Source organism: Dromiciops gliroides, chromosome 2 (assembly GCF_019393635.1).
Source record: "Dromiciops gliroides isolate mDroGli1 chromosome 2, mDroGli1.pri, whole genome shotgun sequence".
NCBI lineage: Eukaryota > Metazoa > Chordata > Mammalia > Microbiotheria > Microbiotheriidae > Dromiciops > Dromiciops gliroides.
The window spans coordinates 484,276,652-484,289,516 of record NC_057862.1 but is presented as its reverse complement, the minus strand read 5'-3'; the positions used below and the strand labels follow the sequence as shown (position 1 = coordinate 484,289,516).

Here is a 12,865-nt window from a genome sequence, read left to right as displayed (position 1 = left end):
ATCCAAAAATTTTACTCCTGCCTATTGTGTTTCTATCTTTTGCCTATTATTCAATAAGATGTGTTCAGTATCATTGTGGATAATGAAAAGACTCATTAGATTCTGTAGTATATATTTTTACCAGTAGTTGGTTTTCTCATGGTCATTTACTAGCCATGCTTATATGCTTTTCTTTCTGACTTTTTTCCATAGAAAAAAATTTTGAGCGCATTGAGAGTAGATTATACTATTAACTACAAATGGTTATGCAATGGTGATTACAATTAATGTATTTAAATGCTATTTCCTGAGTGAATTAATGAGATCATTCCTACAGACATTCTTTTTTTTTTTTTAATTTTGTGGGGCAATGGGGGTTAAGTGACTTGCCCAAGGTCACACAGCTAGTAAGTGTCAAGTGTCTGAGGCCGGATTTGAACTCAGGTACTCCTGAATCCAGGGCCGGTGCTTTATCCACTGCGCCATCTAGCTGCCCCCCTCCTACAGACATTCTTATATTCAAATCCTTTTTCTTTTCATGCTCTGTCCTCTCTATTTCCTCCTGACTATTTGGATATTTTCCCACTTAGATGTAAAGTTCTGATTTCTAAACTCACATTCAAATAGCATAGAGGTGTGATTTGTTGAAGAAACCTGTTTTCACTCTTAGTTTTTTAATGGTTATTAACTTTTTACCAGAGTGATGCATTATATGATTTGACTGCCAAGTAACTTTGACTAGAATGAAAATGACAGCTTAGACAGGGCATTTTCATGACTTCTTTGTGTTTGGTTTTTTGTCTTTAAACAGTCTATGTTAGGCAATAACTGATGGGTGCTCAAGACTAGTGATATAGTTAAAATTAGCATTATAACCCTAATGTATTATAATCTAATACTCTAGTATTTCCTTTTTTGTTTTCACTTACATTAAATTGATAATTTTGAACATTAATTTGTTTATAAGCTTAACAAATTATTAACACAACTCTTATTTTTATGATTATTTAAGGAATCATCATATTTGCTCTCTAAAATGCTACTGAATATTTTATACTATAATATTTTTTAAAGGATACCATCGTTTTAGAAAATGAGATTCATTTTTGCCCCAACTTAGTATTTTACATACTATATGAATTCCAAAAAAGTTGTTTTGATCTTTTCAAAATTATTGTATATATGTGGAGAAATAATTTTTTTTGTTTAAATCCTCATATATTATCTTGGGGGAGGTAGGGCAATGAAAGTTAAGTGACTTGCCCAAGGTCACACAGCTAATAAGTGTCAAGTGGCTGAGGCTGGATTTGAACTCAGGTCCTCCTGAATCCAGGGCCAGTACTTTATCCACCGTGCCACCTAGCAGCCCCAAATCCTCATATATTCTTGACAATTTTTGTAAGCAAACTCTTTATCTACTTTCATATGGAGTATTTTCTATTTGATATAAAATTAAGAGTTTGCTAAAGTCTTTTGAGGAAAAAGTTTTTAGCTTAATTAGAGAATTTTTCTTCAGAAAAAAATTCCTACTTTGCACATCTGAAATCTTTAAATTACTGGAAACCACTTCTTTTTCTGTGTATATTAGACAAATGCAAGATCTTCCAGTGTTTTCTTGTCTTGGCTCATATCCAAGTATTGTAATTATTTCCAATGACATTTTAAAGTTGGTTCTAAACTCATGGTATTAGTAGTAATAAGTGTTTTACCAAGGTTACAAAAGTAAATCTTAATGTAATTTTTTATTTAAAATTTTTTTTGTTTTTTGCAGGGCACTGAGGGTTAAGTGACTTGCCCAGGGTCACACAGCTAGTAAGTGTCAAGTGTCTGAGGTCAGATTTGAACTCAGGTACTCCTGAGTAACTTTATCTACTGTGCCACCTAGCTGCCCCCATAAATCTTAAAATTATTAAAGTAATATGTGAAATGTTTTAGTGTACATTAGGAAAGTTATATTTTTAGGAATAATAACACTATTTTTCAGCATGATGCTGTTGGCCAGCCAGCTTTAAATATTTCTTAATTATAGTTTTTGTTTTCAGAGATATTTCCCAGTGCAGGTATTATTAGGATTTACACCTTTGTGTTGTCCAGTGGGAAATAACTTCTTATTAGGAGTTAAAGTTCATTTCTATTGGTTTCAATAACTGTATTTTAATAATAAAAAGGCCCCTTTAAAGTTAGGTACTGAATCAAGCCTAGGCCTTCTTGATAGAGTCTGAAATTATATTGGGCATCTATAAATGTGACTTATTGAATGAGGAGTACTAGCAATATAATCTACCTCTAGTTTCATTTTAAAAGAAAAATGAAATTTAAAAATCAGAGGAGAAAATAGTGAAATGTTTACTCGATTGAATTAAACCTAAGGAGATATTAAACTGATTAATAATTTGTACATATAACTACACAAACACACTCACCATTCCTCTTCCCCCACTCCCAAAGTTCTGCTTCTCTCTTGCTTCGGAGGTGGGGTTCAAATGTACTGTTTATATTAAAAGTATGCTAGAAGGCTCTTAGCTTTTAATATATTACTATATGTTTAAGTTTTCTATTTGCTAAACATTTAAAGAGTTCCAAACATCCTTTATAGTCTAGGGGAATTATCCTTTATATTCTAGGGGAAGGATGGAGAGAGGATAGAGGAAGATAAAAGTGAAACAACTTCCTGATGATGCCTTTGAACCTTATAACCATTTTCCTTGAGCAGCAGACTTGCTAGTCTGCCCAGACTCATATCACAATGGTTAGCATATTCCTTCGGTCTCCTACTTTCCCCTTTCCTGTAATATTGAACTTTAACTCCAGCTGTCTCTCCATCATTCTCATTCTCCTCAAACACTTTCTCACTCCACATTTTCTGCCTCTTCCACTATGCCCTCTGTATGTCTTCACTGTAATTAACAAACTTCCTTTGATCTTATACCACTTGCTCTCTTGCTTCTGACAGCACTACATCCCTGGTCTCCCTTTCCAGTACTGGTTGCATTTTCATTCATATCATCTAACTCACTGGTTCACTGTGGTGAAGGCATCCGAATATTCCTTGTTCCGCCTTGCTCTTCTAGATTCTCCCTCTGCCATTATCAGTCAGGAAACTGTCCTCCTTTGGGCTTCTTCAATCCAAATTTATTAGCTATGGGGCAGTTAGGTGGTGCAATGGATAAATCACCAGCCCTGAATCCTGGATTCAGAAGGACTTGAGTTCAAATGTGGCCTCAGACACTTGATACTTACTAGCTATGTGACCCAGAGCAAGTCACTTAACCCTCATTGCCCCACAAAACAAAAACAAAAACAATCAAAAAAACCTCAGCAAATTTATTATCTAATTCTGAATCTGGTAGCAATTATCCACTAACCTCAGGTCATTCTCTTGCCTTTCTTAGTGACTTTATTGCTCAGTCTTTTTTATATTCCAGTTCCTTTCCTCATCCTGGGGACTTCTTCTATAGACATATAGAATATACTCTATATACCTCAAATACCCAAACTTCTTCCCCATTCCTCAGTCTACTAAACTCCCATAACCAATTCTTCCACTATACCTCAGTTAGCTACACACAGGCATGGTCATACTTGCAATCTTGCCATAATCTTAAGGTGTTCTACTTCCATGTTTCACTCATTTTGGACTTCTTTGACTACTTCACCATGCCCCCAATAAACTCATTAGGAGATCTCATCATCTTTCAAGAACCAATCAGCCTTAATACATATAACTCGCCCTCTGTTTGGAGGGCAGAGCCATGAATTCTTCAACCTCCATTTAAGGAGGGACAATAGAGACATCTTTGATATCTTATTTTACTCTTGGCTGCACTCATTTTGGTAGTCTTTGACTTTTCCACCTTGTAGCATTTTTCTCTTGTGGGTTATCTTCCCACATTAGATTGCCCTTCTTGAGGGCAGAGACTACTTTTCTTTTTCATATTTGTATTCCTGGTACCTAGCTTTGGATAGTGCCAATGCCTGGCACATAGTAGGCTTATTATAATAGGTTTATTGACTTTGTTTAAGAACTCTGAATTTCATTTACCTGATCATAATCTTTTATCTTTCCTTCCAACTAGACCTACTCTTTGTGACACTGTAACTTCCACTTCCTTTCCCCTTCAGTACTATCCTTCACTTTTACCTTTGTTTTGTCTGTAGTGTTCTTCCATCCCAATCTTGACCCCTTGGAGAATCAGTTCAACCCTACATTATCTCCTATTCTTGAATCCCTTGTTTTTTTGTTCTCATACTAACTGTACCTTGCCAAACCCCAGACTTGAATTATTTCTACCATTCATTTCCTCCTTCACTCCTACTGAATAGAACTAGAAAATCACAAAACTATGGTGATCTGTCCACTACAGGCTTAGTTTAGATAATCTTACCTGGGTCCTCACTACAGATATTACTCCTCCCTAATTGATTCCCTATCCCATTCATCACAGCACTTTTGTTTCAAACTGTTTCCTTTTCTCAAGCCTTCTTCCACACTTTCAGCTGAGGACTTCATCCTTATCTCCTATCCATCTCACATAATCCCTTTTATATCTTTCTTCCATTCACTCTCCAGTGATGCCTTTCTGTTTGTCAAGGCATATATTATTGACAAATTACATGTGTCCTTGATTCCATTCCCTCCAGCAGTAGCCCTCATCATCATTCACTAAGTTCAATAAACATTTATTAAGTGCCTAATCTGTGCTGGGTACTGTGCTAAGTGTTAGGGATACAAATAAAAAAAAGAAAGACAGTTCTTGCCTTTAAGATACTTACAATTTAATGGAGAAAGGCAACACACAAAAGGAAGCTGAAGAGCAGGAGTGTCTAAAGAGGGAATCAAGGGTTGGGGAATGATGTTTTGTGGAATGGAAATCAAGCAGAGCTTCTGATGGAATGTGGAGAGTTCCCTGGAAATATTTTTTTCTTTTTCTGATCTTTAGTCTCTCCCTATCTACTGGTTTTTCCCCTGCTGCTAACAAGTCTCCCCCACCCTTATAACACTCACTGTATCCTACCATGCCTGCTAGTCCAGTCAACAACACTTATTAAACATTTACTATACTATAAGCCAGATACTGTGCTAATCACTAGGGATACAAATAAAAGCAAAAGGAAAGATAGTCCCTGCTCTTGAGTAGCTTACTTTTTAATGACAGAAGACATTACATAAAAGGAAGCTGAAAAATGGGAGGAGGTGAGGAGAGAAGAGAAATTCCCACATTTGGGCAATGGTGGAGAAGGCAATCAGGAACAAAGCCCAAAGAATAATGAAGTAATGACCCTCCCTAGCCTGGGTACTCTTTTTAAAAATGGAGGTTCTGGGGGCAGCTAGATGGCGCAGTGGACAGAGCACCAGCCCTGGAGTCAGGAGTACCTGAGTTCAAATCCAGCCTCCGACACTTAACACTTACTAGCTGTGTGACCCTGGGCAAGTCACTTAACCCCAATTGCCTCACTAAAAAAAAAAATGGAGGTTCTGGGAATAAATGACCAATAATAAAGACGCCAGAGTTACAGAAGGATCTTACAGAAAGAGAAGACTACTGGAGCATGGTGGTAAAGGCAGCTTCCTAGTTATCATCCTGTGTGTCTCCCCTTCTCAGCTAAATTTCTTGAAAAAGTCATCTACAATTGGTGCTTCCACTTCTTCCTGTTTTACTCTTTTCTGAAACCTTCTGCAATTTGGCTTCTAATCTCATTCCCCAATTGAAATTATTCTTTCCTAATTTATCAGTGATCTTTTATTTGTCAAAATTAATGGTGTTTCTCCCTTCTCATTCATCATGACCTCTGTATAGCATTTGATTTTTTTTGTCATCCTTCTGGATACTATCTCTTCTCATGGTTTCTCTCCCTCTCCCTCTCCTTCCCTCCCTCCTTCCCTCCCTCTTTCCCTTCCTCCCTCTCTTTCCTTCTCCATCTCCCTTTCTCCCTCCTAGTTCTTCTCCTATCAATCTCACTGTCTCAGTGTTCTTACTCAGTATTCTTTCCTGGTTCTTCATCCATGCCATACCCACTAACTATGAATGTCCCCCGGTACTCTGTTTTGGGTCCTCTTTTTTTTTTTTTTTTTTTGGTGGGGCAATACAGGTTAAGTGACTTGCCTAGGGTCACACAGCTAGTACATGTCAAGTGTCAAGTGTCAAGTAAGAGGTTAGATCTGAACTCAGGTCCTCCTGAATCCAGGGCCAGTGTATTATCCACTGCGCCTAAAGGAGAGCATGATATCTTTTTTATTTGTTTGTTTATTTCTTTCTTTTTGGTGGGGCAATTGGGGTTAAGTGACTTGCCCAGGGTCACAAAGCTAGGAAGTATCAAGTGTCTGAGATCGGATTTGAACTCAGGTCCTTCTGACTCCAGGGCTGGTGCTCTATCCACTGGGCCACCTAGCTACCCCTGGATCCTCTTCTTTTTTCTTGCTTTTATCTCACTTGATGATCTCATCAGATTCTCTGAATTTATTTACTGTCTTTACACAGATGATTTTCAGACTTATTAATTCAGTCCTACTCTCTCTCCTGAGCTCTAGTCCTGCATCACCAAATGGGTGTTGGACATTTTGAACTAGATGTCCCATAGGCATCTGAAATTTAACATGAGTTATGTTCTCATAATTCACCTTTACCCTCAAATCCACCCCTCACCCAAACTTCTCTATTTTTATTTTATTCTCTATATTTATTTTCTTTTTTCAAGCATATCAATTTATTTTTTAAACCTTTTTGTTTAAAGTTTTGAATTCCAAATTCTATCCCTCCCTTTGTCCCTCCCCTTCCGCCTTCCTGAAGCAGTAAGCAATCAGATAGAAGTTATCCATGTGCAATTATGTAAAACATTTCCACATTAGTCATTCTGTATAAGACAACTCGAATAAAACAAAAAAATTAAAGAAAGTGTAAAATAGCATGCTTCAGATTGTATTAATCAGTATCAGTTCTTTCTCTGGAGGTAGATAGTATGCCTCATCATTAGTCTTTTAGGATCCTCTTGGATCATTGTATTGCTAAGAATAGCTAAGTCATTTGCAGTTCTTCATCAAACAATATTGCTGTAATTTTGTACAACATTTTCCTGGTTCTGTTCACTTCACTATACGTCAGTTCATGTAAATCTTTCTAGGTCTTTCTGAAATCATCCTGCTTGTCATTTCTTATAGCACAAAAATATTCCATTACAATCATATACCAATGCTTGTTTAGCCATTCCCCAATTGATGGGCATCCCTTTGATTTCCAATTCTTAGCCACCACAAAAAGAGCTGCTATAAAAATTTTTGTACAATAGATCCTTTTCCCTTTTTGGGGTGTCTTTGGGATATAAACCTAGCAGTGATATCGCTGGATCAGAAGGTGTGCACAGTTTTATAGCCCTTTGAGCAACTCCACCAACAGAGGATTACCAAACCTCTCTATTAATGTGAAGAGCAGCACTATCCTAGTCCAACATGTTCAAAACTGGTGTTATCTTCAACTTTTGGTCTCATCTTCAACATCTCTCTCACGTTTACTCCAACTTCTCTCCTTGACAACAATTATTTGCCAAATTTTATTGATTTCTTTATATTTCTCTCATGTCCCCTTTCCAGCACTCACAGAGACACCACCATATTTCAGGCTCTCATCACCTCTAGCCTGCACTATTATAATAGACATCAAAGATACCAAGGCCATCCCCTGCTTCCCTGGCCATTGCCAGTTGTCCTGATTTTTGTCCTGCCACTGGACTTCGGTGACTGGAGAGAGAGTGAGGCTGACAACTTTGTGCAACTCTGCCTTACTCAGTGTACTGATCACTCTTTGATATCATTGGTCCCCTTCAACTATGAAGGACAAAGAACAACAGCTTCCTCATTGGACTCTCTGCCTCTAGTCTTACCTCTATTCAAGTCCATCCTCCAACTTTCTTAAAGTACAAGTCTGACCATTCTACAGTCTAGTGATAATGGTTTGTTCGCTGTTCCTTACCCATGACAATCCATTTCCTATCTTCAAAGCTTTACACTAGCTATCTCCCGTGCCTGAAATGTTCTCTCTCACAACCTTTGACTCTGAAATTCTCATTTACTTCCTTTAAAATTCAACTCAAATACACCTTCATCCATCAGTCCTTTTCCATTTCCCATAGTTGTCAGTGCCTTCCTCTTTACCTTCCATTTACTATGTAAATATCTTTTGTATACCTATATTTCTCTTCCATTAGAATGTAAGCTTATTGAAGACAGGGACTCTTTTTTACGACTTTGTATTCTTAATGTTTAGTATAGTACCTGGAACATAGTAAGTATATAAATGTTGATTGGTTTCCTCAATTTATTCTCTCTCTGTCTCTGTCTCTTTTTCTTGGCTTATCTTTTTTGCTTTATCAATATGCCGTGATTTCTAAAACCCTGTCACTTTAATAATAAATGCTAAATTAATCTTGTATTGTTGGGAAATGAGGTTGTTGTTTTTTTCCAAATAACTCAGTTTAAATTTTTTTTGCCTTTGAAGATGACTACACATTTATTTTTCTTCTTAAACATATCCTACTAGCATGATATAGTGAAAAAGGATACTAGAGTTTGAATTAGAAGATTTTGGGGGTGCAGCTAGGTGGTGCAGTGGACAAAGCACTGGCCCTGGATTCAGGAGGACCTAAGTTCAAATCTGACCTCAGACACTTGACATTTACCAGCTGTGTGACCCTGGGCAAGTCACTTAATCCTTATTAACCCACAAAGAAGACGATTTGAACTCAAGTTCTGACTTTTCCATTTATTAGTTTTGTAATTTGGTAAGGCATACAACTAAGCTTGTGAGATTGTGTCTGAAAGATGAGTCAGGACCCCCTGAAGAAAGACTGAGATTGCTGGCTAATTGACTTCTCTATATGATTTTTACTATGTGCTCAGCAAACAAATTAGGCTATCAGAATGTCCCATTGCCTATGGAGAACTAGAGCTTTCTATTTTCTTGTTTGTAAAAGAGCCCTTACTAGTAGTAGTAGTAGTAGTAGTAGTAGTAGTAGTAGTAGTAGTAGTAGTAGTAGTAGTAGTAGACGACTTCCACCAGTCGTGGATCAGCGCCATGAAGAGCCACAGGCCACAGTGTGGCTATGCAGTCCTATACGGGAGCCGCAGCTCCTGCCACAACAAGGACATTGGAAAACTGTGCTCTCTGTTGCCCGTTGGTTCCTGCGTCTCATTTGTTTTTCTTCCTCCTGAGCTTGAAGGCCCATCTCAGCTGCGCACAAGCTGCTCCTGAGTACTGAACTCCATCGGGCGTGGTCCTTGGCCATCTCCTCCCAGCTGCCGATGTCTATTCCCAGAGCCCTCAAGTTTCGCTTGCATAGATCTCTGTAGCAAAGCTGGGGGCATCCAGTAGGTCTTTCGGCTGAGGCTAACTCGCCATAGAGTAGGTCTTTAAGAATGTGCCCGTCTTGCATGCGGTGCACATGACCGAGCCAGCGCAGTTGTCTTACTAATTGTTAACAAATTTATTTGAACAAATCAATATCCCTTTTCTTTAATTCTTTTGATATTGTGTTTACAGGTTCATTTATGTAGTTCCCATTTACTACTCCGAAGGGCAGCAGTTGCATGTCTTCGGCAACTTGCACAACGAGAAGCTGCTGAAGTATGTGAATATGCTATGAGCCTTGCAAAAAATGCAGGCGACAAAGAAAGCAGTGGCATCAGTAAGTGAGCCTTGCATTTACTATTCCTTTCCATTGAAGTGTACATATTTATAAGGATAGTGTTGTTGTTATTAAGGAATAGAAATTTAATATAAAAATAAAATAAGACTTTCCCCCCTTTTGGCATGTAAACTCATATATGAACATTAATATTTTAATACAAACATCTTTAGAAATCCATTGTCTTGGGTGTTCTCTCTCTGTTTCTCTTTTTGCTCAAATTTTGCTGCTTTTTAACCAAGCATAGTCATCCCAAAAGTATACTTTTTGTATTCCCTGAAGATTCCTAGAAGAATCTCTGGAATGAATAAATAAATTAATTCATTATCATACCAATAATAAAGATTTTTGAAGGTGAAGATAAGGCAAAGTCTTCAAGGTGAGGCCTAAAGGCAACTGAAAGCTTTTGGCTAGTTAGTAGACAACTTCAAAGTAACTGTCACAGTAGCAAAAAAATTCATTTATGAAAAATGAACTAGCAGTGGTTATTATATAGCTAAGGAAAGCCCTAGGCTTAGCCTGTCTTTTAGTTCCTTTTCTTTTTGGAGAGTTTTAATCCAATTTAGGTCTCAAGAAAAGGGTATCCAGTTTGGAAGCACATATGGAGTCAGTAGTGACATGTGGCAACTTCTATTGGTAAAACAAAAAGCTAGAGAGAAGCTCAGCTGCTACAGGGAAAATTCAGAATCTCTGGACTAATCCTAAAGAGCAGTACATAAAATAGCAATAATTTCAGTAAAATAATTAAAAGATGTAATCATCCAATACATCATTAGATAATCTATACATTCAATTGTCACAATATACATTACTGTTGGAATATATAAGTATCACCGTGCCATCTTTTTACTTAAGGGAAAAAATACTGCATATGGGGGAGGAAAGTAAATAATAATAAAAATGATAATAACAATAGTTAACATTTATATAGTGCTTATTGTGTGGCTGGGACTATGCTAAGCTTTTTTTTAACAGATTATCTCATTTGATCATTAGAAATAGCTAAAATTAAAAGAATCAATAAAAATCCTTTAAAAATAAAGGAATCATTTTAGTATCAAAATGATAAATATTGAACACCTTCTATATATAAGGCACTGTGCTAGATAGTTTGGAAAAATAACATATAGTTCTTACCCTCAAGGAATTTATAATCTACTATTGCATCTTATTTTTTTTTTTAAGTTGAGGTCTGCTCTGGGGACACCAGGGTCCCTGTTTCAAACTTCTTGTGCTGGGGTATAGGGGCTGTGTCACTGGCTTTCTACACTGAGGCCTCTATGGCTTGTGGATTTCTCACTGCCCTGGGCTTGCTCCCAGCTCGCTGGCATGGCCAGGCCTGGTCACGCTTGTCCTGTGGGTGGCCCTCTAGCTGGCAGTCTGCCCTCTTGGCTGGTGCTGATGGGTTTCACCACTGGCCTGCTGCTCCACCAGCTTGTTGAGCCAGGATCCAGGGGCCTCAGTTGCTCAGCTGTGGCCTACAACATATCACTACTGACTCCATATGTGCTCCCAAACTGGATACCCTTTTCTTGAGACCTAAATTGGATTAAAACTCTCCAAAAAAAAAGGAACTAAAAGACAGGCTAAGCTCCGACCCACTCCATGCTGCACTGTGCTGTGCCTCCCTTTTGCCTGAGTGAGACTGATCTTTCCTGAAGTCTTCTAAATTGTCTCTGGTTGGAAGACTGTGTCTCTCTCTGTCTGTTTGCAGGTTCTGTAGTTTCAGAATCCGTCCAGAGGCTTGATTTAATGTTCTTTTTGAGGGAATCAAAGGAGAGCTCAAGCAACTCGCTGACTTCTCTCTGCCATCTTGGCTCTGCCTCCCTATAATCTACTATTGAATATAATATAAGCATATAGCTATTATATAAATTTAATGTAGCTAAGTGCCTTAGTAGAGATATAAAATGCTGTAGGCATTTTAAAAAAAGAGGTGAATAATATGTAGATTTGAGGGAGGGCAGAATTAAGAAAGGCTTTGTGGAAGAAGTAGAATAGTGAAAGATATTTGGGAAGGTCTTTCTAGGAAGAAGGGGTACATACAAGGCATGTTTCGGAAATATTGAGTTGTCAGGCTTAGTTGGAGTGTGAGGTGTGGGATGGGGAGAAATGCAAATTAAGACTTGGAAAGTGGGTTTGATCAGGTTATACATGGTCTGGAATGACTGGCTAAGGAGCTCATACTTTATTCAGTTGACAGGAAAGATACATTGAAGGATTTTAAGCAGGGTTGGCTTGATTACTGCTATACTTGAAGATTGGGCAGTGCTTAGAGTAATTTAAGTAGGGAAGAGAATAGAAATACCATTTAGATAACTTATAAAATACTCTAGGTGAGTAATAATGAAGGCCTCTACTAATATGTTTGCAATGTTGAAGCTATTAGTAGTAAATGAGATGACTAAAAGAAATCCTAAAGTGTAATAACATTCAATCGGAGATGAATTAAAGAATTTCCAAGGACCACAGAGGGTACAACTGAGGTTAAATACCATGGATTTCTAGTGGAACCTGTTGACTCAGTTTTATGGCTTTGTTTATCAATGTTCCACATCCTAGGAACAGAAAAAAAAACAGAAAACAGAGAAAATGGATACCATTTTGGATTAGAATCGGAATTGGTAAAATTGGCAAAATTCATATGCAAGGAAACTAGAACATGAGATGATGGGTCCAGTTACTCTCTCTGGCTAAGATGTGCCTCATCCTTCTTCCACATGATAGATCTTCAAATATTTGACAACATTCTTGGTTTCTTCAACTGATCATCTTATGCATGATCTCAAGGGGTTAGTGTCAGTGTCAGATAAAGATTGGCAGAGTCAGAAAAAAGAAAGGTACATATATGAAAGATGTTTCAGTGGTAGAATCAACAGGACTTGACAGTAGATTTTAGGTTGGGAGGGGTAAGAGAAAGTGATGAACTGAAGATTATATCTAAGTTGTGACCTTGCATGACTGAAGGATGGTGGTACCCTTTGAGAGTAATAGGGAAGAGGGGAAGATTTAGGTTTAGTTTTTGATTAGTTTTGAATATGTTGAGTTTAATGTTTACAAGACATCAAGGTCAAGATTATATTTATTATATATTTTGATTCCAGATTTTTTTCTCTGTTTCACAGTATTTGTTAAAGACTTCTTGGTGCTCTGCTCAGGATAAATATAATTCATAAAGATATGGTTCTTTACCCTTACTGTCAAATTAAAT

General features: G+C 37.6%; 1 protein-coding gene across 2 annotated transcripts in view; it reads left to right on the top strand.

Annotated features, from left to right (window-relative positions):
* HEATR5B (HEAT repeat containing 5B) overlaps positions 1-12,865 on the top strand; it is a 132,339-nt gene that overhangs the window by 56,810 nt on the left and 62,664 nt on the right. For both annotated transcript variants that reach the window (XM_043982842.1, XM_043982841.1), the window contains one exon: positions 9,510-9,654. In XM_043982842.1, the coding sequence (XP_043838777.1) occupies positions 9,510-9,654 (145 nt within the window). The remainder of the gene's footprint in view (positions 1-9,509; positions 9,655-12,865) is intronic.